The sequence below is a fragment of the Symphodus melops genome (genome assembly GCF_947650265.1).
Source record: "Symphodus melops genome assembly, chromosome: 12".
NCBI classification, from domain to species: Eukaryota; Metazoa; Chordata; class Actinopteri; order Labriformes; family Labridae; genus Symphodus; species Symphodus melops.
Genome location: NC_136702.1, coordinates 2,996,063 through 3,022,037, shown reverse-complemented (window position 1 = coordinate 3,022,037; position 25,975 = coordinate 2,996,063). Strand labels below are relative to the sequence as shown.

Genomic DNA, 25,975 nt, shown 5'->3' with positions numbered 1-25,975 from the left:
TGTTTAAAATATGTATGTAAATATATATTTTTATTGTTAAAGTAATAACAGCAGTTTATTTGCTGGTTTTGTTTTTACTCAAGGTGCTTCTCTGTGCAGCCACAAGAGGGCGACAGTGTGACAGTGTTTTAAACAAAACCTTCATTTGGACTATAACTCAAACCAGAGCATGGCACTGAGCTGCACTCAGCAGACATGGATTTATTGTTTTGGTATTGATCACAGACCAGAGTGTGACACAGTGTAGGCTGTGTATGACTATATTGTTGTTTAAATAAGCGTGTGCCCTCTAACAACACGTATTGTAAGAGCTATGTAAGAGTGCTTTGTATGTTGTGAATCATATGAACAGCAGCATCCAGACTGCTCTCCTCCCAGTTATTGCTCAACCGATTAGGACACACACCGGCTTTCATAAGATCCCTTAAGGGAAGTTGCAACATGTGCTCAGGACGCCACAGAAGAGGAAGTCCAAACTGGAGAAGACCCGTCTTAACTTCTTAAGTTGTTTTTTTTTTTTTAAGCAGAAGATGTTTTTAAAGGATTTTCACGTGACCTGAGGTGGACTGTGGACCACAACAACATCTGAGTGGTAAGTTCTCTGTCTTTATAAACATAAAACTAAAAGCTGAGTCGATTCAATTTAATTAACTCTGTGATCCCAAACTGACACGTTGGGGAGCCCGGATCCTATTGGTTGTTGGGCGCGTCCATTGTGTGCAGGCCACAGTCCTCCAGGCAGGCGGTCTGGGTCCGACCAGTGATTCCTTTCCTGCATGTGGTCTCTGAGTCAGTCCACTGCCCCCCCTCTTGAATAAAAGCATAGAAAGACACCCCCTCCTCCCCCAAAAAATCTCTGACTGAACTGTTGCTGTCTCTGACATAGTTACAGGACCCCTGCAATCTGTCGAGTTCAAGATCAATAATTTAGACCTACATGATATGTTGTATGAGCACCATGTCCCTCTGATCGTTAGAGCACTCTATGCTGCCCTTTAACCTGGAGAACTTATATTTTAGTATACATTTCTACTACTTTTCTATTTTGCTACTGATTTATATTCTGCTAGGCAAACCCAGAAATTGTAAATGGATTTGAGCTTTTATGATGCTTTCCTAGTCTTCTGACTTTATCGATCCCGTGAGGGGAAATTCAGTTTTACACTTCATTTAATGAACAGAAACACAGATAGATAGATAGATAGATACTTTATTGATCCCGAGGGAAATTCAAGAATTCAAATTCACGTACTGTAGGCCGATATACACACTCATGCCCAAACAGGATCCAATGGACATGTACTAATGGAGAGGTCTCAGAGTGAGGGGCCCACAACAAGCGCTCCAGAGCAGTTTATAGGGTTCAGTGCCTTGCTCAAGGACACCTTGGCAGTACTCAGGAAATGGAATTGCTCCTTTCCAGCTACCAGGCCAATTTACAGACTTGTTCTGTGGGACTTGAACTGACGACAATATTTAAAACAAGTTGAAACGCTGATGAAATCACAGTTGAAACACTTATGAAACCTCCTCCTCTTTGCCTGTGTTGTTTGTGTGTTGGTCCCATGGAGGTGGGACAGAGCTGTTGAGTCATTGGCTGGGCTTCATGGTCAAACTGCACTCTGCATGCGAGGGTCAGAGGTGAAGTTTCCTCTGTTAGCTCTGCCGTGTTGGGTAAACTCTCCCATCCTTCCTCCTTCTGTTTGCTGCCTTTGTGTCGCTGTCTCTGAGGTGAGTCAACTTATTCCGTCTCCAGACAGGTTTTATTTTTACTCCTGATTTCTAATGGAAGCTCTGCTCCTGAAGGCTGACGGTCATCTATTACAGATTGTCTTCCTTCACACTTGACCTCTTAGAAAAAAGGATTTGTTACTCGTGCATCAGGGGAAAAACCCTTTTTTCAGGATTGCATTTTTACTGATTAAGTGAACTGAACCGCAGACTTCCTTTTAAGCGAATTTAGAGGATAATCACTCTGTATGGAATTTTTATATGGATGTCCTTCTTCTCCAGTTAAATCAGACATTCACCTTTTAACAGGGTTGAATCAAATGAGGTGAGAGAAAAGAAGCAGAATTTAAATAGAAGTTGAAGAAGTGCTTCGTTTGGATCCGTCTCGGAGGGATGTTCAGTGTTGTTACACATTCTTCAAGTGCATGCTGGTTTCATTCAGGTGAGGTCAAACATGAAAATGAAAAAAATCTTTCTGCTTCTGTCTTGACTTTGAGAGCTATGTCTCAGTATTGTCAATATTCTTAATATTGGAGCGCTTTCTCGCACATCGTGCACACAGTTTTATTTTATTGATTGAAGATTTTTTGGTGACTTGTTTCATGCTTGAGGTTGGATTGGCAAAAGCGTTTAAATGACCTAATTCTATGTATATTAGTCTGTTCTGTACGTCTCTTTCAATGCTTGGTGCATGTTTGTATGTTAAAGGGCTAAAAACTGTCCACCTGCACCTTCAGTGGTATATTTGCTTAATGCTCTGTCATCTGACTTTTGAAGTTTTCACTGCACATCCATGTCTGTATAGTTCACTCCTTTATATCCCAGTTGTATATAACTCTTATTTTATTTGTATTTATCTTATCTATGCTGGGTTTTTTTACCTACTTGTTTCTTGTCTTTGTGAGTAGTCGAATGCAGACAGCAGACAGCAAAACTTGTCTAAATGAAACAACATTAAATTGACCGATAATGAAGTGCAGCGATGTGATTATTTAATGAGCAGAGACGAAAGGCTTTTTGTTTAAACATGCAATAAAAGTTTATTGTCATCAAATACCGTACAAATGTGAGACATGAAGGTTTTGGAGGGCAATTCAACCATCCAATGGATATGATGATTTTGATTTTAGATTTTGAACAAGATTATATCCAAACAGCCGCCTCGTTGTGTGACAGGTCAGCAAACCTGTCTTTATTATCAAACTTCTAAAACTCAGTTGCAACTTTAAATGCTGTTTTTGAATTATGACCAAAGCCGATGCGTTGAGTTTAAAGTGCAGCGCACACAGTGATGCACATTGTTAGTTTATGCTGCTGCACTGAGTGATTGCAGATGTAAATGACCCCAGTGTGGTTCTCTCATAAACACAAACAGACTTCCAGTGGTCAGAGCAGACTGCAGGGATAATTAAACCCCAGGTGATCACAGAGCGTAAAGGATAAACAGTCAAGTTACTGGAATGTATCTCTTGCACAACCGAATGAAAACAGCATTGTCTTCAGTGTGAATGTGTGTCATGGGAGTCATAGTGCTGTGTGCTGCTGCTGTGAGAAGTGTGACTCCCAATGTTTTCCCTTTTCAAGCACTAAATGAGTCATACAGATAATAAACCTTCCACATGCTGAACTGGTTTTATCTCTACTCCCCAGTCTTGATCAGTCTGGATTTAAAGTGTGGAAAGAGGAAACAAACATGGAGATTGGCCACATTATTTCCTGGCATTCATGACTTGAATAAATTCCTAATTTATATTGAAATTAATGTGATTTACTGCTTCAACTTGACATTTCCTGCCCGCTGATAGGTTCTCTTTATATTGATATTTTCTCAGGCTTGGCTAAAAATAAAAAAAATAAATTTAGGATCAGATGAACGAGGCCCCTCTTATGGGAATCCTATTTCCTGTCAGCAAAGAAAAACAATCCTCATAAAATGTGGTGCTTGATGACCAATGCATAAAGAGAACTGACTGTGAGATGAAGAAGTTTTACTGGCTGGGACTCTTTCAGTGTGACTCTGTCTGCCGGGTGTGTCGGTCATCTGAACAAGTTACTGCTTGTGTTACATATTTTCTGAGGACATGCCTCGAGGAGCCAGGTTTCAATTCTCCAGCATCTTTTGAGTTCACATCCTCTTCCCCTTAACGATATCAGGGTGTTTTTTTTTTCTTTTTTGCTTTGCTTTGCACTCTAGCAACATGAAATGGTCACATGTGGCTGACATGGCACCTTTCCCCAAAAGCTATCTCAGTGTTTTAGTTCCCAGAGATCAGCCCCAACACCAATTCATTGTTGGTGGATACAAAATTAATTATCAAATAGAGCAAAGGAACAAAAGCATTGGACAGTACTCATGGAAATAGATCACATTCTGCATCAAGTAAAAGTTAACTCTACCATCCAACTGAGACCTATCATCAGCAGATCATCGGCATAAAAAAAAAAAACCCAACTTGTTTTAAATAGTCAAACCAATTCTTTTGCATAGTCTTGCTCCAGTTATCGTGCTATATTTACTAATTTTAAAAAATGGAAAAAGTCTGCCCACTGTTGAGAACCCAATAGTTTCATCTGCTGCAATCTTCAACTGAATATCGTTTTGGGTTTAGATACGAGCTCTGTGAACCTGTGAGACAAAATATTATTTTATGGCTTTTAATGAAACAAAATATATATGTTGTATTAAAACATTTGTTTAGAGTAAATAGCATCTGAAGCCATGTTTAAATAAATATCTGTAAGTTGTAGCCCAAATATTGCGATCTTGTTGACGTGTGTTTTGTTTTCCCTCCATGCGTTTTTCCACTCTTGCACATTTTGTTCGATGTTCCGTGTTAAGAAGAACAGCAGGTGAAAGTACATCTGGTTGTTGCTGTCATGCTTGTCGGTAACTGAAATCCATCATGTGTTTGTTATTAGTCATACCTTGACCGTTCACCCCCCCCCCCCTTTTTTAGGCTTCATCAACGCTTTCCAGCCGTCTTGTGTCATTTACTTTTCTTTGAACAACAAAACGTTCACTGTTGGCAGGACCTTGGACTTGTCCATCAGTCTGTGACGTATCCAGCGTTCTGCAAACAGATGGACAGAGTTTGCACCACTGAGCAGATTACTGCTACGGCTAATACAAACAGTTAAAAGGGGACACTCGTTCCTCTCTGTCGGTTTGTTGTTATGAAGTCAAACATTTGCACACATTGGTTCAGTTAAGGAGACGCATTAAAGCAATTTCCACTTCTCAGCCTTAAAATCTCCTTTTCAACACGTCACTCGGCTGAATGAGTTCATTTTCACGAGCAGAGAAAACGATGCTTCGAATTGATCAACACAGTCCCTTTAAAATGTTTAATGCACTGATCTGACCTTTAGACTAGAAACTCGTCACACTGCGTCTGGAAGCATGTCGATGCTCTGCACACACTGAATGTGCCACTTTTTGATCCTGTCGATGTTTCCCTTCCAGCCGGACACCGAAACAACTCGAGCTGCATTGTTGTGTCAGTCTTGACATTGCATGTAAATCTACAAGGAATGAGCATGATCTAAAAATGCTAAGGTGTCACTGAAATAATCACTGAGTACAGCATGTTATTGTCCTTTTCTATAGCTTAAACACTAAACAGATCTCGAGTTTTAAATCATGAAGAGTTTGACGTTGTAGCTTTAAGGTTTTTTAAAAAAGACTGAGTCATCCAAGCCACAGTCTTTCCTCTTTCTTAAAAGAGTTTCCTGCCAGTCAGTCATATTTCCAGAAGCTGCTGTCTGTATGTTTCCTGTTATATGAAGAGCTTTGGTGACAATAAGCTGCTGTAAAGTGAGTGTAAGTGTAATATTAAGATTGACTGCTTGTGACTAAAAACGATGTACAGTCAAACCATGAACAGCAGTCTTGCATCAGATTACATTAAAACCAAACTTCTGTTTTATGTCATTCTACATCATTAAACAAAAGGGGGGAAAAAAACCCACCGCTGCCATCACGGCTCGATCTACTACTCATTCAACCACAGAAACTTTGACGTCTCATGCTGCAATTTGAAGTTCTTGTTAGAAATGTGAAGCCTCCACCTGGCACAGCGAGGTACGTTCAGCTCAGCCTGCCACGTCTTACTTGCATCATCGGCTGAGCTCTTCCCACGCTCCTCTCTGTTCAGGCTTGTCCCAATGCAGGGTAAAACTATGCCGCCGCAGTGCCCAGATCCACACTAACAACCTCCAGATGCAAAGGTCTCAATCATTGTGTACTGAGAGAAAGGTTCTGGTTCTATGTATGTTATCGTATCCTCCAAACAAAACAGACACACTGATTTGAAGTTTATCCTTTTTCATTTCACAGGCACCACGCAAGGGTAAACATTTCTTACACTTTTTTAACATGAGAAACATTACTCAATAGGTGTCTTCACCTCTCCTTCGAGAGACGATTAATTTAGCTTTGATTCTCTTGGGCTACGATCCAGTTCATTAAAAGTAAAGTACAATTTGGTGCAAATTTGTTTTTTTCTGTTTTTTTTTCAAACATATTTTTATTGGAGACAAAAAAAGAAAAAATTACAACTTAGGTATACCATAAAATTAACAATGTCCTCCATTTTCTATTTAATTCTATTAATCCGATACCTTAATGAGTTGATAGGCAAATGAATCCAAAGAAATGAGAGAGAGAGAGATAGAGAGAGAGAGAGAGAGAGAACGAGAATGAGAACCCAAACCCAGGTCGCCTGCCAAGTTGACCACAGCCTACATCAACCACTAGCTCACCGGCGCCCCGTGTGCCATTGCTAAATAACACATGTTATGTTTATTATACTGTATAAACAAATATTGTTGCCCGAGAGTCATGTCATACACTTGACTGACTTAAATAAACATTGTTCATGTTGTGGTTGTGGACACCAGTTTCCCTGCGGATTCACTCCTGTGTTTGAACGTTCGCTGACGTAAAACAGTGTTCAGGAATGCTTGGCTTCTTTTTAGCATTACGCAGTTTTTTGTCAAAGCGCTTTACCACAAATGACCTGAGAAATACCAGGACAGTTTCTCATTCATGTGGTGAGGAGAACAGTGGAGACATACAGCAGCAGTAAGCTTGTTTTTAAAGGGGAAATAAAAGTGATTTTGCTGATTTCTGCTGTGTGAAAGCTTCTGGTGACCTCAGGTTGACTCTGAACAGAAGTGTTCCAGTAAGTTGTCTGCTGTTGTGATTTCAGGATGTTGCTGCAGCCTTTTCCTCAGCGTGTTGTATTTATGTAGCTGTTGTTTATGTTTGTGTTTTCCAGCCATGGGCCTGAGCAGCCTTCTGTTTTTCCTCGGGACTTTTGGGATTTGCTCAGGATTTGTGCAAGGTAAGCAGTTTTCTAACAGACTGCATTTATACTATGATGAGAGCTAGGATGGCAATTAAACCTAAACTGTATTTAATCTTCACGTATACACTGTTATGAGGTTTTAAAAATGTTGCTTACAGTGTAACAGTTTGGTCTTGTATAACTTTAGCATCTACTTCAGTTGGAAAGAGGCATAATGTCGCCCTCTTGTGGCCATTTGAATAACTGCAGAAATGTGTCCTGCCAGTCCTCTGTGATTTTGATAGATAATCTCAAAAAATCCCCCACTGATTTTTTTTTCTTTGGGGGGAAAAAGAAAGAAAGAAATGATCAATATATTTTCAGGAGTGAGTTTCTGAAAATTGCTCACTCTAGTCTAAATTCCCATTAAAAAAAAAAAATCTCTCTATCAATATTAAATCACCAAATCGTTAATTGATCCCCCTTGTGATAATTGTTTTGCAGAGAACTGTACCAACTACAAACTCCAGTTTGAGAGGGTTTATTCTGTTCCCGGTGACGTCGCCATGCTGAACAGCACCCTCGTGTCTCCGGATGTCTTCGACTTTACAAGTGTCCCTTACAACGTCTCCTGGTACAACCCAAAGACGGGTCAAGAGATAAACAACCAGACCGGTCGAATGTTGGTTCAAGGGGAGACTCTGTGGTTTCTCAATCTAACACTGGAAGACGATGGCGAATATGTGACCATCCTGAGGTACACGACATCACCAGTATTCTTATCTGTTAAAATCGATTCATAGTGTAGAAATAACTAAAAGTTCTGGAGCAGATGATTGCAGTGCCAATGTTTAAAAAAATATCTATAATGTTTGGCTTATTCGAGAAGAAATTTTCTTTTTAACTGAAATCTTTTACAGCTTACATATTTTAATCCAGTAATTCTAATCCATTTAAAAACAATAACGTGCATGTTCAACTATAACATGTTCATTCATTTAAAAAAAACAGGACTCCATCTCGGTGCTACATGCAGTCCACCAAGCTGATCGTGGAGAAACCCGTTGCTGGATGTGGGAGGCCACAGAACATTTCCCAATCGCTTACAAAGGGAGTGACTGACATGTTGTCCTGCCCTCTGAAGGACCAAATCAACAAACTGAAGAGCTACAACATCCACTCGTCCCTCCAGTGGTACAGGGTGAGTTCTGGGACAACTTACTTGGACTTAGTGATGAACTTTGTTTCGCTCGTTGGAGAGTCAATACAGATCAAATGTGGAGCTTCAGTTAAGGAAAAGATTTAAAATGAACTACATAAACAAAATGCTTAAATACATCTAAACTTCAAAAGTATTTTTTACTATAATAGCAGTCATCAAATGTTCACATTACATTGATACTGAATCTGCTTACACCATATAAATAACCACTCTTGTACTTTCTTATTTTCTGTCACTTTGTAATTATTCCTATTGTAGATACTCGTATAATAAATGTATTTATTTATATGAGTTATGAATCATACTTAGACAAAGATTTAATCTGAAGGTTGAAGACTAAAGGCAGATACAGTACACGATGTGTGTCTCCTGTCTTTAAGTAAAGTATTTCTTTCCTCTCTCGTGCAGGGTTGTGAGCCCATCGTGGACGGGACAGACGGGTACACCTACTGGGATCCGATCAAACTAAAGATTGACCGTGTGGATTCTCAAAACAACGGCTCATACACGTGCACCTTGTCCTTCACTCTCGGTGGGGTCACGGCATCCATGTCAGAGACCATCCAAGCCGAAGTCAAAAGTAAGAACAGATGCACACTACATTGGAAAGAAGAGCACTAGCAGTGGACTTCATTTTATGTTCCACAATAAAACTACACCGACTCTGCAGTACACTTTAAAATTCTGAATTGCAATAATCACAAGCCTCCACTAGAGGGAAGCATGGAGTTAGAGTAAACATAGATAGATAGATAGATAGATAGATAGATAGATAGATAGATAGATAGATAGATAGATAGATAGATACTTTATTGATCCCGAGGGAAATTCAAGCATGCAGCATGAAGAAGGCAGAGAGAAGTGTTTTCATCTCTTTGTCTTTTTCTCTGGTTTTGATTCTTCATTTCTTGTTTTGTCTCTTTTAGAGGAGTACTCTTTGGTTCCACAGGTGCATGAACCTGCCCGTGAAATCATCAAGGCCCACGCAGGTGAGTCACTTCAGAAGTGTCTTTAATTCAACGTAAATGTCTGATTGTTGTCGTAATAGAGTCAGCCTTCATTCACAACAACATTTCCATTTTGATTATTTGAAGTAACTTGGTTGGTAGAACAGTGTTGAACATATTTGGAGTTTAATTACGATCAGCAGGTAAACAGAAGTAATGTTGTCTTTAAGTGTTAATTGGTGCGCTTGTTTCTGCAAGGCTCCAGTTTCAGCAAACGGTGCCGGGTCTTTGTGCCCTGCGTTGGGACGCCCATCGTTGATATCATGTGGTTGAGTACGGACGTTTTCATCAGTGCCAACGCCGACAACCGTATCTACATATCAGAGGAACGGTCAGTACCCTTACTTCTCCTTCTACTTTTGGGGGGTAAAATCTGCTGTTTTTTGATGTAAGATAAAATCTCTCAGGCTGCTTTATGCGTATATGAAAAAATAAAAGCAAGCCTCCAATATTACAGAAATAATATATTAGTATAACAGAATAGAGATGTTTTTTTTCTGCAAAAAAGTTGTTTAATATCACAAGTTCTCAAAATACCTTATCTATTATAAAGTGCCTTCAGTGCTTAAACTCAAACAGAAGTCCTGAATAAGACACATGTTCACTCTTTTCTTGCCACGTATCTTTTCTCACCAGTGAGTGGACTCAGAAGACTCCTGTCGAAGGACGTTGGTATGAGAAGGTGCTGATGTTTTCTGAGCTCAGGGAAGAGGATTTCGGTGTCAACTACACGTGTCGAGCGTACAGTTGCAGAGGCTTCCCTCAGGGATACTTTACTCTGCTACCAGCAGGTATGAAACACTGAGTAAGCTAACAAAACTCAAGTCTTACGTTCGTTTAATTCTAGGTTGAGTCTGGGGGGGGGGGGGGGGGGGGGGCAATGATCAGCTGCAGTCAGTTCATCCTTCCAGACCGGCCTACCTACAACGTCCTCCTCCATCATAATCATTACCTTAGCAGATATTCATCTGTCTCATCATTCACACCATCTATCACTAAATATCGTATCTCCTGTGGTTGTGGCGTGCTCCTTGCTAGTGAAGAATGAATGATGCAATCACACACCAATGGTGTCCACTGTTTTAAATCACATCCAACCAAAAACATTGTTTGTGTGGTTTTTCATCTCTACAGATCCAAACGTCTTGCTCCCCGTTGGACTGGTGCTTGGAGGAATGATGGTTCTCTTTATCAGCAGTGTCATCGTCTACTACCTTTTCAAGGTCGACATCGTGCTGTGCTTCAGGAGAGCATTTCCAGTCCTCTATCCAAATAAAGGTAATAATTCCACCAGGAGTGTCATCATGAACACATTTCCATTTTAGCTCTTAAAGAATAGGCTTTATCAAAGTAGAAAAACAAGGTACTGTTTTTGTCCTCTCTTAGGAAAAATGGTTTACAGACAATATGTGTTAAAGTGTGTAAAATATAATACAATTTTAAACAAAGATGCAACACTAGTTAAAATACAAAAAATCTCACATTGTTGATACCTGTCTGGATACTTCAGTAAAAGAAATATAATTAATAGCCAACCAAAATTGTATATATTTTTATTTTTTGCTTCAAAACTCCTGTAGTTAAACTCCTTCACAGTCTAAATTGAACAAATACAAAAGAAAGGTTTCAGTACCATACGCCAAAACTATGACTGCAAATCTGTATTTATTCTTTTTTCAAGCTACTTTTTGTTACTATCAGTAAATGACCACCCTGAACAAGTAAACTTGGTCTGTCTCATGTCTACAACGTGAGCACCTGCCCTGTGACAGTAATATCACTGTAGACGGGACTGTTTGTAAGTGCCCTTTAAGACGTGTCAACACACAAACCACAATTCTCCAAGGTGGAAAAACCCACAGTGAGCTTGAGCCGAGTCTCCACACATCACACCGAACATCATAACCTCTGAGATGACTCTCCCACAAGATGTGTCAACGGCGAGGCCGAATAAAAGCAACAAACTGTAACCACAAGGCTACAGCTTCTGCTGTAAAGTCGGCGGCTGCTTATGCAACTGAACAGCCTGTCACGACTCGGGCTGCACATGGCTCATTGCTATCAGGTCTATGAAGTTAACTTAAACTTAACTTAAAACCTTTTGGGCCTTCATGACTAAATGGTGGGCAGTCAATACAAAGAAATGGGAACCACAGTCCTGCACATATTGTTTGAAATGTGGAGAAAGTAGGGCAAAAACACCGAACAAGAGCACTGAGCAGCAGAGGCACTTCCTGAAGAGCCTTCGACATTTCCGCAATTTAGGTCATTACGCTACAGCTATAAAATAAATCAGGTCATTAGAGGTGTGAACAGGATCTCCTTTTCTTACAAATGTTGACAAAGACAATATTTCTCATCAAGGTGAAAGCTGTCTAGAGATAGAAGTACACATTGGGTAGCCGACATCACAGAGTCTGATGTTAAACTTGAAATGACCAATGAAGATGCCCCACTACAATAACACCAACCAACCGGATCAATCAATAAGCAGGCTGTCATGCTCTTCTCAAATGGACCTCTATCAATTTAAAAAAGCTGTTTAGGATCATTTTTTTGTATCTGTGTGAAAAAGAGCTCCAGAATATGGTGCCTTTTTATTGTACTTTCATTCACCTGTAGAGACACCTTAATAAAGTGTGTCATTTGCTGATTCAGATTTGGATGGGAAGCTGTATGACGCCTATGTGGCGTATCCACAGCCATGTGTCCTTGGATTCAGTGAGGAAGTGGAGGACTTTGCCCTTCATACTCTGCCTCAGGTGTTGGAAAAGGCTTGCGGCTACAAACTCTTCATAGCAGGCCGTGACTGTGTGCCCGGGCAGGGTAAGAAACCGACATGGGATTTGTCTTTAAGACCTGGATACCAGACAAAAGGGCTCCATATTTGGTCCAAAAAAAAAAAATACTATACTGATTTAAAAGTAATTTAGCTATTTTAATGACTCAGAAGGCTCTGAATCAGATTGTATTTTGACCTTTTTTCAGGCAGTTTTTGAAGAATTCATAAAAAACAACAACATAAGTCTAAAAGCTAAATGTTCATGTTTTCAGCACAAATGATCTCAGTCATGACTGTCCGAGTGTTGATCTCTCTCTCTCTCTCTCTCTCTCTCTCTCTCTCTACAGCCATCGTGGACTCTGTGGAGGAGAACTTACAAGCCAGTCGGCGTGTCCTTCTGCTCTACACCGCCTCCACCTTCACTAGCAAAAGACACACAAGCAGCACAAGCAGCAACAATAACAACAACATCTCCAAGATCTGTGACACCGAGGAAAACGGCAAACGCAACAGCACAGAACACACTGACAGTATGAATTATTATGGTGATGAAGAAGTCTATTCAGACACAAGGCAGCAGTTAGAGTGTGTGGCAGCAATGCACCGAGCGCTGCTCGAGGGATCTCTCAAGGTGAGAAAACAAATGTACTTTAAAAAATAGAGATCCATTAACTGTTATAAACAGACTGCATGCATACTGTATAACTACGACTAGCTTAAAAAAAGGAATTACTTTGGTTGATTGAGGGATGATTTCATTCAAAATTCTTCTGCACATTTTCAGTGTTTTTACGTCACATGCTCAGAACAGCTGATTCTAAATAAGCTCTGCTTCTCAGGTGGTTCTGGTGGAGTTGGAAGAGATCAGCCCGGCTCAGCTCGCTCTCTTCCCGGAGTCGGTGCGTCAGCTCAGGAAGAAGCAGGGTGCTGTGTGTTGGTGGAAGAACCTAAAGAGGAGGCAGACGTCTGTGACGTGTGACATGAGGAGGACAGAAGGTGAAGAGAAAAGTGGACAGGAGGACACACAGCTGTCTCCATCCCTCTCTCCCTCCTCCAGGTTTTGGAAGGAGATGAGGTATCATATGCCTGTGAGGGGAAAGAGGGAGGTGTTTCCTGAGAAAACCGCCCTGCTGACCTTATAGCTGGTTTCTATATTAAGTCCCCTCTCAGTTGTTCAAACAAGCTGCAGGTTAACAGCACACGTCACACAGGTGCTTCTTCAGATAGCTTCAAGTTATTCCACTTTTCAAAAACACGTTTCTGATAAAACAGGAGGGAGGTTTTCACTCAAAGATTCAACAAACGATGCTCACACCTAATGTGCAGATGTGTTTGTGCTATTGCTGAGGTTCGTGAACTGTTGATGTTATCTCGCAGGCTGAGACTGATATTGGCTGTTTGGATATCAAATGTACATATGTATAATGAAGAGTGTAAATATGTGAATAAATGTCCCTCAGGTGAGGTCAAGCAGCAAACCGGGAGCTTCTTATCAAATAAACTGCAAATGGAACGAGCAACAACCGCTGTCTGAAAAAGTTTGTTTATTTGAATTAAATTCTATTTATAATATAAATGAACCAAGACAAACTGTCTGCTGAAATGGTGAACGCTTATTTTTTTAAATTAATGCTAACAGTTGTTTTCCTTTGAACAAAGTGTTTAGCCTGCAGCCTGCAGACTGTCACTGGAAATGAAATCTTCCTTCACATAGTAAATATTCAAGTTTGAGGAAACTCTGGCCTGTTCTAACAATATAGGAAGAAGTTTCATTTCCTGTTAAGTTGTTGAACAATTGAACATGTTTTATGATTCTTCACAGGAAACCAAAGTGGAAGACTACTTGGTGATTCCTCTTTTAAAAACAGAGGTTTTTTCAATGTTTCTGCTGAACCATTTAAAGAGCATACTGGGTTTTTTTGTGTTTTTTTCTTTTTTTTTACGCAGCGAAATTATTACCAGTTGGATTTTTTCCCCCCCATATACTACTGAAATAACTTTGGAAGAATAAAATAAAATCCAAGTTATATAATTCTTCCTGAAAACTGGGCATAAAAAATCAATGCAATGCGAGGAGGAGGGCTTAGTTTATAAAGTTATTTAATCAAACCCTAAAATCAATAAACTTGTCATCTATTCATTCAATAGGTGACAAGATTGTATTGTGGTTTCATGTGTTTGTTTATTTTCAACCAAGTTACACTGTGTGAATGGATTAAATAGATGACATTTGTGTCAGTAAAATGTTTTCAGATGACAAATCTTTAAAGCCAACAATTAAAAAAAAAAAAAAAAAAAGTATTCTCAAGTGTGCTCAGCTTTATGAGGGCTTCATTGTAGAGGGAAAATCTGCATCTTTCACCTCCACTTCTGGAGCTGTTGAGGTCAGGTGGCCTATATTGCAGAGCAAGCAGAGTCGGGGGTGAATCATTGCAGTGCACCTTTACTGCACTATGACTGGTAGGTTGTTTTTTTTTTTCCTACGTTGAGTGGAAGTTTCATTCAGAGGTGTGTGGTATAAAACGAAGACAAGACAGAAGGCAGAAAAAACCCAGCATCTTCTTATAGGTTTACTTCAAGTGAGAAGAATCGCTTCTTTATTCTCAGCAATCTGGTAAGTTGGAAATTATTATAAAGTTACAGTCACAACGTGAGTTTACACAAAGGTGTATGAATGTTCATTATGTATACAATGTTTATTTCATCATTTTAACCCGCGTTTATAAAGCCGTTCATCATTGTTAATGAGTGTGTCTCAGTACTTTGTTACAGTAAGGCGTGATGTTTCTGTATTCTATGAGGGTAGCGTCAGTAAACTAATAAAAAACTATCTTAAATAGAGCTGGGCCATTACTGGACCAAAACTCACATCTGGATATTTTTAAATAGCGATACTCAAATATTTCCATGTTGTACATTTTTCTCTGTACAGAAATAATAAAATCAAAATAAGTTCTAAGTCAAATGCACGTGGGCCAAACTCTTAATGTGTTTCATTAACAATCGGCTGCACAATGCCAACATGGACATGAACAGTGAAGTAAAAATAAGGGAAGTGGCAGCTCTAAGGCAGACACTTATAACAATATTTTAATGTGTATGCTAGATCCCTAAAAACAAAAGTGTCTTCCCCTATATCGCCTTAAAAATTGATTGATAAATCTTATAAACTGGAAATGTCACCCAGCCCTAATCTTGGGTCATAAATCAGTTCTAATCAGTAATCGTGTGTTTTTATCTGAAGCTTGGGTTTGGATGGTTTATATAGGTATGGATTGTGTTGTCTATAGAGAAATGTTGGCACTGAGCTCTTATTGCAAACATAACAGGCTGACAGGTGTTATGTTTAACTTCAGTAGGTGTGATCAGAAAGTGAGTAGGTTGTTAAAACCCAAACAGGATGATGTTCTTAGAGTTGTTTTGTGTCTTCCTGTAGGTGTTTACTTCCTCTACAATGACGGGCTCACTGTCCGTTATCACAGCCTGGGTCAGTTTGGGCTCTAATACAGAACCAATGTAGTCCAGAGCACCAAAACGTCTTTACCGTCAGCTTTTTTTTGTTTTGCACTCTGCACTATGTGCTCGTAGTAAAATAAAATAACTTTTGAAACACCACCTCGCTGGTCAATGTCACCATTTCCAACCTACAAATCAGGATCAAAAATCTTAAACAGACCTGATGTTCAATGACTGAGGGAAGTGGAAGTTAACTTTTTTTTAACCGAGAAACAATAATCGCTGACATGGGCCCCAATGGTGTTAATCCAAATCATTTACTGATTCACTATTTAAAAGTACTGCATCCATCTAATTGTAAGATTAATTATACAAGATCAATCATAAATATCTGACATGTTCCAAAATGCGATATTACAAGAAAACCACACAGCAAATTAATAATAAAAGTACTTCAATGAAAGACAAAGACTGCTGAATCATTCCTTGAAGATACAGAGAGATAGGCTGAGTGATGCACAGAGAGAGCGAGAGAGAGAGAGAGAGAGAGAGAGAGAGAGAGCTCCTCTTCCAAATAAAAGCCAATCAGTGGAACTTCCTGGGACTTTACTCGGAGTGTTTGCTCCTTGCCTGTTTTAACTGCATGTCTCACTTCCCTTTACTGGGAGGACTTAAGCTAGGTCACCCTTTAGGAACTGTGTCGAGTCAAGTATCCTTATTTGTTGCAGAGTACGTGCGACTGAGAACATGACCCGAGTCTTGGAGCTCACATATGAATTTTGTGTAATGGATCCAGTTTTTTCCAACAGATAAGGACCATGACAGCGGCAGGTTGGGTCTTCCTTTTGGCTGCACTGTTACCTCTGGGATTTGCACACAGTAAGTACTCATCATGTTGATTATTTTCAGCCCTTAATAGACTGAAGAACATTCTGGCTGTGTAAAAAGAAATGTATAACTTAAACCTGTTGTATGATCATTGATTTAAAGTGGTTGTTAACTCACAGGTAAGATCCCTTTTGGTTTCAGTATTACATTAAAGAGTTAACATGGGCCATATAACCATAAAAGCTTACGACAGGTGAGAGTACACCATCTTTGGTTCTTAGAATCGAAGGTATGAAGGTCTATAATACATTAACATATTAAAACCACATTTGCAAAACAATGAAGTGAAAGTAGTTTCATAGGCATAATGTTGAACAACTGGTTTTCCCGTTTTTGACCACCAAGAGAAACTTGAGAAACCTGTTTGGGAATTGCACGCAGGGAATTTAACCCAAATCTAACTCTTAACACGTGTTTAAAGCAATATACCTGAGAAATAATGTTAAAAACTGTGACACAAGCTTAAAAACTTCTCAAATGTTTTTACACACTTTGTTTAAGACATATAATCATGACATAAACAAAGCAAACAAAAGACAAAAGTGACCCTATTCTAGTCCTTGGAAACAGCAGTGATGTACCAGGCCATCAAATAAGAATAACTTCCTCTCATAATTTTATTATTAAGCTTCCTTCACACGGGTACAGAAAGAGTCGCGGAAAAGGAAAAGACACTTTTCAATAATGCAAATAGTTATGAGAAGGTGAGGTCGATTTTCTTTACATAGAAATGAATGAGTCAAACATAAATAAAAATCCTCACTCTTTGGTATTACAGTGCAACTTTTAATGTGTAAACGCAGAGATAGGAAAATTTCATCGATCGGAGCGATGCAGAACCACATTTCACATATAGGCATGAGGCTGTACTGTAAAGCTGCAGGGAGGAGAGAATGACCACGAGGATTTCCTCTGCACGTTATAAACATTTGTGAGCGCCCTGGGAAGGAGAATCTCCGGAGCAGTTGCCCTTAAATGATCTACAGTGCAAATATAATAAATACATTTCCAGCATGGCAACCACCATCAACACACTCCCAATGTAACCAATGGTTGATATAACTCAGGCTTCTTACAATATTAATGACAGTCCATGGGGATTGGTCAGATATTGCAAAACTGAACCACTTAGGACGATAAAAGAAGAACTTTTGGGAACCAACTCTCATGATTTGAGCGAGTGCTTGCCATGCTGTTGACATTTTACATTATGTGTCAAGATAATCCAGGAATTACTTCAAACAACCAACAAGTACAAGTTGCAGTAAGACAAGATTTTTTTTTGTTGTTTTTACATCTTTCAAAGCAAAAAAAATTAAAAATTAAGAGATTAAATTGACGACCACAGTGTAATGGTGACACAAACAAAAAGCAGGCCTCATGCACTAAATATGACATAACATTATTTGTAACATATAATGAAGTAGAAAAGTCGGTCAGAGCAGTGGGTTCTTGTAACCTGCTTCTATTCTTACTAAATGGGCCGAATACGCAAACATTTACTCTTTTACAGTTGAACCTCCAGGAAATCTTATTCATGAAAGACGTCAGAGGAAATCAGTGTGATGTTACACAATTAAACACAGCGACATGTGAGGCTAAAAATAGGTCATAGCATCTAAGATTGACTTTTGAAAAAAAACATTCAAGTGTCCTGCTTAGTGAATGTTTTAACGTCTGAACTTTATTATTATGACGTTTGAGTCTGCTGAAGTAAAGCCAAGTTGTCTGATCAAAAACAAAATAAACCCGCTAAAGAAACATGATGGCTTGTGCACTGTGATATATTCTCTGCCAGACAAGATTTTTTTTTATTCAGTCAAGCTTGTGGGAAAACAATGGCTGACTCAAAATGGCCAGTCAAAGCATTTTTGTGCTCAGTGAAAAACATTTTCCATTTTTAAAGAAACAACATCTACTGTACGCTCAATGGGATAAAACATCCAAAAATATGGTATGGGTCTTTAAAACTACAGTTACCATCAACAACAACTATGCTAGCCTTAATTGATGGAAAAAAACTGTTTCTACTGTAGAACCAAGAGCAAAAAAACAAGTATATTCTCTATATGATCGCAGCATTAGATTGTGAGGTCCATCCGGTCCAACAGTGCCACCTTCTGGGGTGGAGGTGTAAGCATCAACTCAATAAACTACCGGTACTTTAATAGTACTTATTGGGACAATAGTTTGAATGGGTGGATTGATTGATGGTTACAAGCCGATAATCTGAGAACAGGTTTTCACTATGCTGTTTAGACTGTTACTGTCCTTAGCTGAAAGGTTGTGAAACAAGCAGACAAAAGAAAATCAAACAAGACGCTTAATGAAAGACTGATTAAAAAAAACAAAACCCCAAAAAACAAAACAGGATTACAGGACCGATTGAGAAAGGATTTAGTGTCCATGAAAGGTTAAATGTACATCAGCTAGTTGAAGCCATGGAGACTTTGATAGGCAGATAATCCCCTTCTGCTTTGTAATATTTCCCATAAGTTTTCCAGTTACAATCAAATTAATCAAACAACATTTTACCCCAATTTACGCAAAGAACATGCTGAATTGTGTCTGCTAAAAGATGAAAACTGAAAGCTGTTCTGTTATCCATGTAAATGCATGTTTTGAAGTTTCTCTCCTGGACTTGACATTGAATAAAAACAGGGCCTGTTCTCCCTTTGCACTGTCACATCCAGACCACAGTGGGGAAGCAGAGCTCTACCATGTAAGTGCTGGACATCTCTTCATGCTGAGTTGTCCCAATGCTGATTCTCATACCAACATAACTTGGATGCGAGATGGGAGGCACAATCTGAGCCTGCCTCCGGGAGTGGAAGTGAGGGACGGGTTACTGTGGTTTCTACCTGTCCAGGTGTCTCATAATGGACCCTACACGTGCGAGAAAAGGTACAGAAACATCTGCACAGTGATGCCTGCCATGACTGCGTACAGAGTCAACTTTACCACAACACATCACACACTATCATTCAATTTAGTGCGATGCTACAACAAATACCTTCAGAATGATCATACAGCCAAAACATCTCTCTAATGAACAAAATAAACCTGCAAAATATTGTGATTAAGAAGCCGGATCCAGGATATTTTGACGTTTTTTTCTGTAAAAAAAATTAATTAATTGTAAAAAAAAATTAATTGTTTCATTATTTAAATTTTAATGGAAAACAGCACTTCCTCGATGGATATATGATGGACTGCTGTGCATCACTTCTTATGTTTAAAGGCTATTTATGATAAGAATAAATCAGATTTTTGTCATTGATCATCCCAGCATCAATTATCGATGAGTTTAACAACAACTTTAACTCGTTACAGGTAGACACACTCTCTGATAACCTCTTGTTTTAGTGTAGAATTTCCATTTTGGGCTTCATGTCTGGATACATCAGACAGACACAAAATGAAAAATTGTGAAAATGTATATTTACAGCTTGATCTACATCATGTCTGTAGTTGTGGAGTGTCGGTCAATCAGTCAACCTTCATCTGTATAGTAAAAGGTCAGAGTGTTGCTGAATCTCAAGGTGTCCTTTCTCATTGTCTCCTTCTCTTCAGGGATGAAACCAGTTCATTCAGGATTAAAGTTCGGGTGTCAGTGTCAAGTGGACAGTGTCCTGATCCACTAGAGATCATTATCATCCCCAACAAAGTCACTGGCAGTCTTCCTTGCAAACAGAGAGCGGTCTTTGGGTTGAATAGCATGAGGACTGTACGATGGATGAAGGTACACATGTGCTCCATGATGTTTACTTATGATGATGATGATGATGATGATGATGATGATTACTGTGCTTTACTGGTTTGACTTTCTTGCTTTAAAAACCTCTTGGTTTAGTTTGTTTTTAGGGAAAAGTCTTCAGACCAGCAACATTAAAACATGTTCTTAATAAATGGTGGAAAAGAGTTTTACATTTCTTGATTTCAGTTTTTAAATTCTGGCTTTTTGAATGCAACACTGCCCCCTCCTGTACAAATCAGGAATAAGTCAAAATGTGCTAGCATGAAATGAAATGTTGGAAAAGAAGATGTTTAATATGTTGGTGATATCATCAGCTGTATTCTATGTTGGACTCAAATTAGCTGGGAGGATCTTTCATTCTGTGAGGATTGTGTCGCCCCCTGTGGACAAAGTATGTAATGTAATGTCCCCTTCAAAGCACTGTGATTCTGATTCGGTCATCCTTCTCCCCCTGTATGTTTGTATCTTGATACAGGTGAACTTGACCCCTGGTTGATAAAAAGGTGGATAACCAAATCAAGATGAATTTTCTCAGAATTAAACCTTGATTGTCTACAGCCTTTATTTTTTCTCTCTTTGCTCGGGCAGCTGGATTTTTCAAAAGTGATGCATAATTAATTGAATATTTCCTCTTCCTCCTCCTCCTCCTCCTCCTCATGTGTTGATGTGTGCAGGACTGCGGACCTGTGAAGCGTCAGGGAGAGCCCATCTCAGTTGAGGGGGATGGTTTAATGAGACTGCCCTCAGCCTCACAGGAGGATGCTGGGATTTACACCTGCCTGGTGGATGTCAGCTTAGACGGCAGGAATTACACGGCAGCACGTAGCATCAAGCTGATTACTAACAACGGTACGTATGGGGGAGAATGAATGAATGAGGAATAAATGATAGGGTTAACACTGATACAAATTGATATAACTACTTATTCCACATATTACATTTCAGGCTTATTGATGTTCTTTTTTTGTCATTTAAATGACCAGTTATCGTTTTAAGTCAGTGGAGCTCTCTAGAAAAAAAAACATCTTGACCTTTAATGTTGTTATCTGAGGGCTGAGTTAACCGTGAAGTTAGTTTTTGCTTTTCCCTGTTTGCACAGTGTTCATTGATTGTATCACGTGTTTATGTGTCTTATGCTGAGTGTGCTGTTTTTTTTCCTATAATTGTAGGAACAGTTCAACCAAAAGCCAAGGTTGTGATGCTTCAACAGGACGTGGTCGTGGTTGAAGTGGGCAAGTATCACAAACTCTGAACACAGTTATGGTAACACAACACACACACACACACACACACGTATGCATATACACACGTCAAGTTTGAAATTATAATTACATTGTCACCTCTTTTTTTACATAGTAGCCTATACAGACAGTTCCTTGATTTCTAACATATAAAGAGTTTTCATGTGATTCATTTGTAAAAGCACTACGATACGTAGACTCACACCAGCTTCTTTGTAAACGTCTGTGATGAATAGGAGGAAAAGTGGAGCTGAAGTGTTTGGCTTACATCGGCTTCGGAGAGGACACTGAGCATGACATTTACTGGACTGTTAACGGTACCTTTGTTGAGGACAATGAGGGACTCCAAGAATCCTGTAATATGTGAGTCTGTGCTTCTTGTTAAGTTCTATGTGTTAACACAGAAGTAAACAACATTTGTCCGCCAATTAATCACTGTTGCTCAACAGCCGCTTATTCCAAATAAAAGTGAGAAATTTTAAACTGACTAACGCGGTCGATCCGTTCTGTTACTTTCAGTTCACGCGACAGAGGCCGGGTGTACGTTAGGTCCACACTGATTATCTTCGAAGTCCACCGTCGATTCCTGAACGTCCCCATTGGCTGTAACGTTATGACCCCAGATGGAGTGAAAGTCAGCTTTGTGCATCTTATAGAAGGTAATAGATTCTAACTCGTGTACTAAGATGTACTTTTCTGTTATATAAATAAAGTTTTTTGTAGTATATATGAACTTAAATGAACTGTTAAATATTTAAGGTCGTTGAGTTCATTTCAAAGCAGACTTGCTTTTTGCTTGAAATATGACTCACAAAAGAACTGCTCGTTCCCTGGAAAAGCATCACCCATCACTCCTTCCCAGAGTGCCTGTAAACAGACTGTATATAAGACACCAAACAGCAGATACGGCAGCGTAAACTTCTCCTCCTCCTCCTCCTCCTTCCTGCAGTGGACCGCAGTGCCCTCAACACCAGCGTGGCTGTCTGCATCCTCATCCCGCTAGCCGTTCTGATCCTGGCGACTGTCCTCCTCTTCTTTAGAATCGATCTGGTGCTGACTTACAGGAAACTCTCCAGAAGTTTTATAAAACAACAAGGTGAATGACTGAATTTTGGAGAGATGCTTTTTCTGTTGAATTCTCCGAGCGTAGACTGCCAGAAACTGTCCTGTTTATGTCACATGAAGAAACAGTTTGACCTCAGGAAACAGCTGGCTGACAGACAGAAAAAACAAGTACTATGTAGGCATATTGAAACAAGGCCCAATGGAAGGAAAGGAAGATTTAAACAGCTGACTTAGATGTTTAAGAGAGTAGATATATGTTGATACATAACTGGGCGAAGCTTTAAAGACAGATTCCATTTCCTCCACAGCTCCTGATGGGAAGCTCTACGATGCCTATGTGAGTTTTCTCCACTCTGACTCTGAGAGTTTGGCAGAGACAGCGAGGTTCGCCCTGCAGATCCTGCCTGAGGAGCTGGAGAAAAAACACGGCTACTCCTTGTACATCCGAGGACGAGACGACTGCCCCGGAGAAGGTCAGGAAAAGAGACTCACCTGAATCACATCTCTGCAGAAAAAAAAAAGAAAGTCATAGACTGTACAAAACATGGACAGAGTGTAAATGATCAAGGCCAAGGTGTCTTTATTTGTTTCCCTCGGTAGGAATTTGTTTCGGATAATGGGAAATTGCTGCACAGACAATACATGAAACAATACAAAAACAGATCTTACAGATGTGGGCGTATCCCCGCTGCAAATCACCCAAGCATCCTGCAATTGTGCTCATTAATGAGCTTAGCTGAGAAAGGCATGAATGAGTCTTTGGAGTGGTTGTGTCAGATTGACAACCGGCAATGAGGTGAAGCTGAGGTGGGTCTTAGGCGTCATGGCAAACAATTAGAAAGTACCTACCCGTTAGCTCCTTCTTATAACTATGCTAAAGTGTGATTAGCTCTTATCATTAATCAAATCAAAAAAACATGAGTTATACCCAAATGTGTTGTCAAACTAAATCATGCCCATTTATGGACGACATTGAATTCTTTGTTTTTGGTATTTCACAGCCATCCATGATGACGCTTAACCGACTTTGAACATCGACCAAATTAAAAATCAAAAATGCCTCTGAAATCAAAACAATTGATTCCCTAAGATCCAAAGAACTTTCTTCATAAAAAAGGTTTTTATAAATGTGCCTGAAATCTAAGCGTATGCATTGGAAAGTTATTGGTTTTAAATACAGAACGCGTTTTAGGTGTTAGTCTTCATAAAAAAACCCATTTTGTCTTATGTTTGTCTTTCATATCAGGCTACTTTTACTTTGTAGAGATAAATTCACTCCCAGATTGATCACCTCCTTCTTCACTTCCTGTCTTTCGTCTCTCACAGCGATGCATGATGCTGCAGCTGCCACACTGAGCCAGTGTCGCAGACTGATACTTATCCTGTCACCTGTGGAGAAATCCGACAGTGAAGCCAAAACAGAAGAAGTTCCCATGTGTCACAATCTGCACCAGCTGTGTTATGAGCACAAAGTCGCCCTTCATGACGCTCTGACTCGGAACAGCCTGCGTGTGATTCTGGTGGAGATCGGTGAGGCCAAAATCTGCTAATAATTACTAGAAGAGTCTTGATGCATGTGGTTGCTTAATGAGTTACTAACAGTTGCAAAGTCATAACTATGCATTTCTAATCCATCCGCAGCTGTTCTCTGTTTCTTCAGGCGTCAACATGCATTGTTTTAAAAACTAATTGATTTCAGAGCAGGACACGTTTGGCAAGAAAACTCTGAAGCACGTTGAGATTGAAAAGTGTAAAGTGCTTTACAAATAAAATGTATTATTATTATTATTATTATTATTATTATTATTATTATTATTGTTAAGAAATGTCTGATAAGAAAAGCAAAATCCAGCCACACATCAGGTCGTGTGGTATCAAATTTTATGGTTGATTTTTATGCACCTCTCGGCCTACTGGTAGTAGGAGTTGAAGCCATTTGCATTTTTTTAGGGCAGTAATAACCACTAATAGTGCAACATTTAGTGGTCTAATAGCAACCAAAGTAGGTTCAATTTTAAGGCTAAACACTACATGGGCGGGTGTGGCTCAGTGGTAGAATCGGTCGTCTCTCAACAGGAAGGTCAGGGCTTCGATACCCAGCTCCTGCGGTCTCACGTCCGATGTGTCCCGAGGCAAGACACTTAACCCGAAGTTGCTCCCACTGCTTTGTTAGTGACATATGCATGTGTGTGAATGGGATTAGTTACCTCTGATGGTCACTTTACACAGCAGCCTCTTCCATCAGTGTGTGAGTGTGTAGGTGTGATCTGCCTTGTCAGAAGACCAAGTCAGGCAATTAACCTGCTTCCTTCTGGTTTCACTCACGGACTCCTCATCATCATGACCGTAAAGACATGAAATGGGGATCAAACATCTTAGCAGTAAATAGTCAGATTTTCTCACTAACTTCTATCAGCACTTTTTCAGTATCCATTTCTGGTTATAGTTAACATTCTTCTCTGTTTTATCAGACGGCCCGGTGGATTACAGTCTCCTGCCTGAATCCCTGCGCTACATAAAGAGGAAACAAGGAGCTCTGAAGTGGAGGACAACCTCAACTGGAATCCGTAAACTCAATAAATTAGACTCTAACAGAAACCTGTGGAAGAATCTGAGGTACCATATGCCATCAGTGCCTGCGGGGAGACTTAAGACTGAATTGTGCTGAATTTTTACAGGTGTTTTGTTTTTTACGTCAGGACTATGGGTACATTTCCAGATGTTTGGAAACACAGATACCAGATGGGGATGTTACTATTTAACAAACAATGAAGTCTATTTAAAGCTAATTTGAAACATGCACAGGGACTTTTCACGTTGCGTGCCAGGAGGTTAAAACAGACCGTTAGTTACAGCCCTCATGGTACAAAACAAGCATTTCATATTACAGGCTTTGCTTTTTATTTATTTGTCATGCTCAACTGTAAATAACAAAGGGGTTAAGTTTTATGCAATAAGAAGACATTTATTTTTTTACTATGGTTTACTTCACCACTTATGAAAATACTTTTTAAAATTAAAAAATGTGAAGGAAAAAAATGGCAGCTCTGAAGTTCTCAGAAGGTTGATAATGATCAGAATAGGAAGTAAAGGTCACAGATATCTGCACAGTTGTCATGCATAAGAGTGTTAAAAAATCATTTACATTGACAGCTGACTTGAGCTTCAGTAACTGATTTGATCTTGTTTTTGTTTTGCGGCTACTTTAAGTTTTCTAATGTGACAAAATGACTTGAATGTTATGAATCTCCACGTGCAGAGCCGTGTTGTGGTTTAAACCACAGGGTTGTCTTATACAAGATGTAGAACATGCACTATTTTAAATAAGTTTATTGATTTTTTTTTGTTATACTTTATTTAAGTAGCACTTTTCAAAGTTAGTTCTCTCAAAAGACTACAAATTAAAAATATATGTTTTACATTAAAAAGAAATATAATAATATATAAAATATAATAATTTTTCTGAAGAAGAATGTTGTAAGAGGAGAATAATCAACTGAAGGATTATGCAAACATCATGTTAAGTGATAAGTGGTTC

At 39.3% G+C, this 25,975-nt stretch overlaps 2 protein-coding genes across 6 annotated transcripts; both read left to right on the top strand.

Annotated features, from left to right (window-relative positions):
• The first annotated feature begins 200 nt into the window (after positions 1–200).
• Positions 201–13,553, top strand: LOC306832721 (interleukin-1 receptor type 1-like). Of its 5 annotated transcripts, XM_079357621.1 has the most exons (13): positions 1,634–1,731; positions 2,041–2,173; positions 7,011–7,076; positions 7,524–7,776; positions 8,031–8,220; positions 8,650–8,821; positions 9,168–9,230; positions 9,447–9,579; positions 9,885–10,039; positions 10,383–10,526; positions 11,907–12,074; positions 12,378–12,661; positions 12,870–13,553. In XM_079357621.1, exons 2-13 carry the CDS (start codon positions 2,125–2,127, stop codon positions 13,170–13,172), a joined length of 1,980 nt encoding a protein of 659 aa, XP_079213747.1. In that variant the 5' UTR covers positions 1,634–1,731; positions 2,041–2,124; the 3' UTR covers positions 13,173–13,553. The 5 variants fall into 5 exon arrangements, with proteins under 5 accessions (XP_079213748.1, XP_079213749.1, XP_079213747.1 ...); XM_079357622.1 differs by lacking the exons at positions 1,634–1,731; positions 2,041–2,173 and adding an exon at positions 201–592; XM_079357623.1 differs by lacking the exon at positions 2,041–2,173 and having other exon boundaries at positions 1,627–1,731.
• A 2,571-nt stretch (positions 13,554–16,124) lies between these two features.
• Positions 16,125–25,848, top strand: LOC306833053 (interleukin-1 receptor type 1-like). Its single transcript, XM_079358109.1, has 11 exons — positions 16,125–16,365; positions 19,068–19,278; positions 19,948–20,116; positions 20,806–20,980; positions 21,301–21,363; positions 21,609–21,735; positions 21,892–22,031; positions 22,322–22,468; positions 22,746–22,910; positions 23,764–23,967; positions 24,909–25,848. The coding sequence occupies exons 1-11, from the start codon at positions 16,305–16,307 to the stop codon at positions 25,103–25,105; spliced, it is 1,659 nt and encodes a 552-aa protein (XP_079214235.1). The 5' UTR covers positions 16,125–16,304; the 3' UTR covers positions 25,106–25,848.
• Positions 25,849–25,975: the final 127 nt, after the last annotated feature.

Coding starts and splice junctions, on each gene's coding strand:
- LOC306833053 (XM_079358109.1), top strand. CDS start 16,305: ATGACAGCGGCAGGTTGGGTCTTCCTTTTGGCTGCACTGTTACCTCTG. Junction 16,366..19,067: donor ACCTCTGGGATTTGCACACA/GTAAGTACTCAT, acceptor TGTCACATCCAG/ACCACAGTGGGGAAGCAGAG. Junction 20,981..21,300: donor CAAGCTGATTACTAACAACG/GTACGTATGGGG, acceptor CTATAATTGTAG/GAACAGTTCAACCAAAAGCC.
- LOC306832721 (XM_079357621.1), top strand. CDS start 2,125: ATGTTCAGTGTTGTTACACATTCTTCAAGTGCATGCTGGTTTCATTCA. Junction 2,174..7,010: donor TGCATGCTGGTTTCATTCAG/GTGAGGTCAAAC, acceptor TGTGTTTTCCAG/CCATGGGCCTGAGCAGCCTT. Junction 9,231..9,446: donor AATCATCAAGGCCCACGCAG/GTGAGTCACTTC, acceptor TGTTTCTGCAAG/GCTCCAGTTTCAGCAAACGG.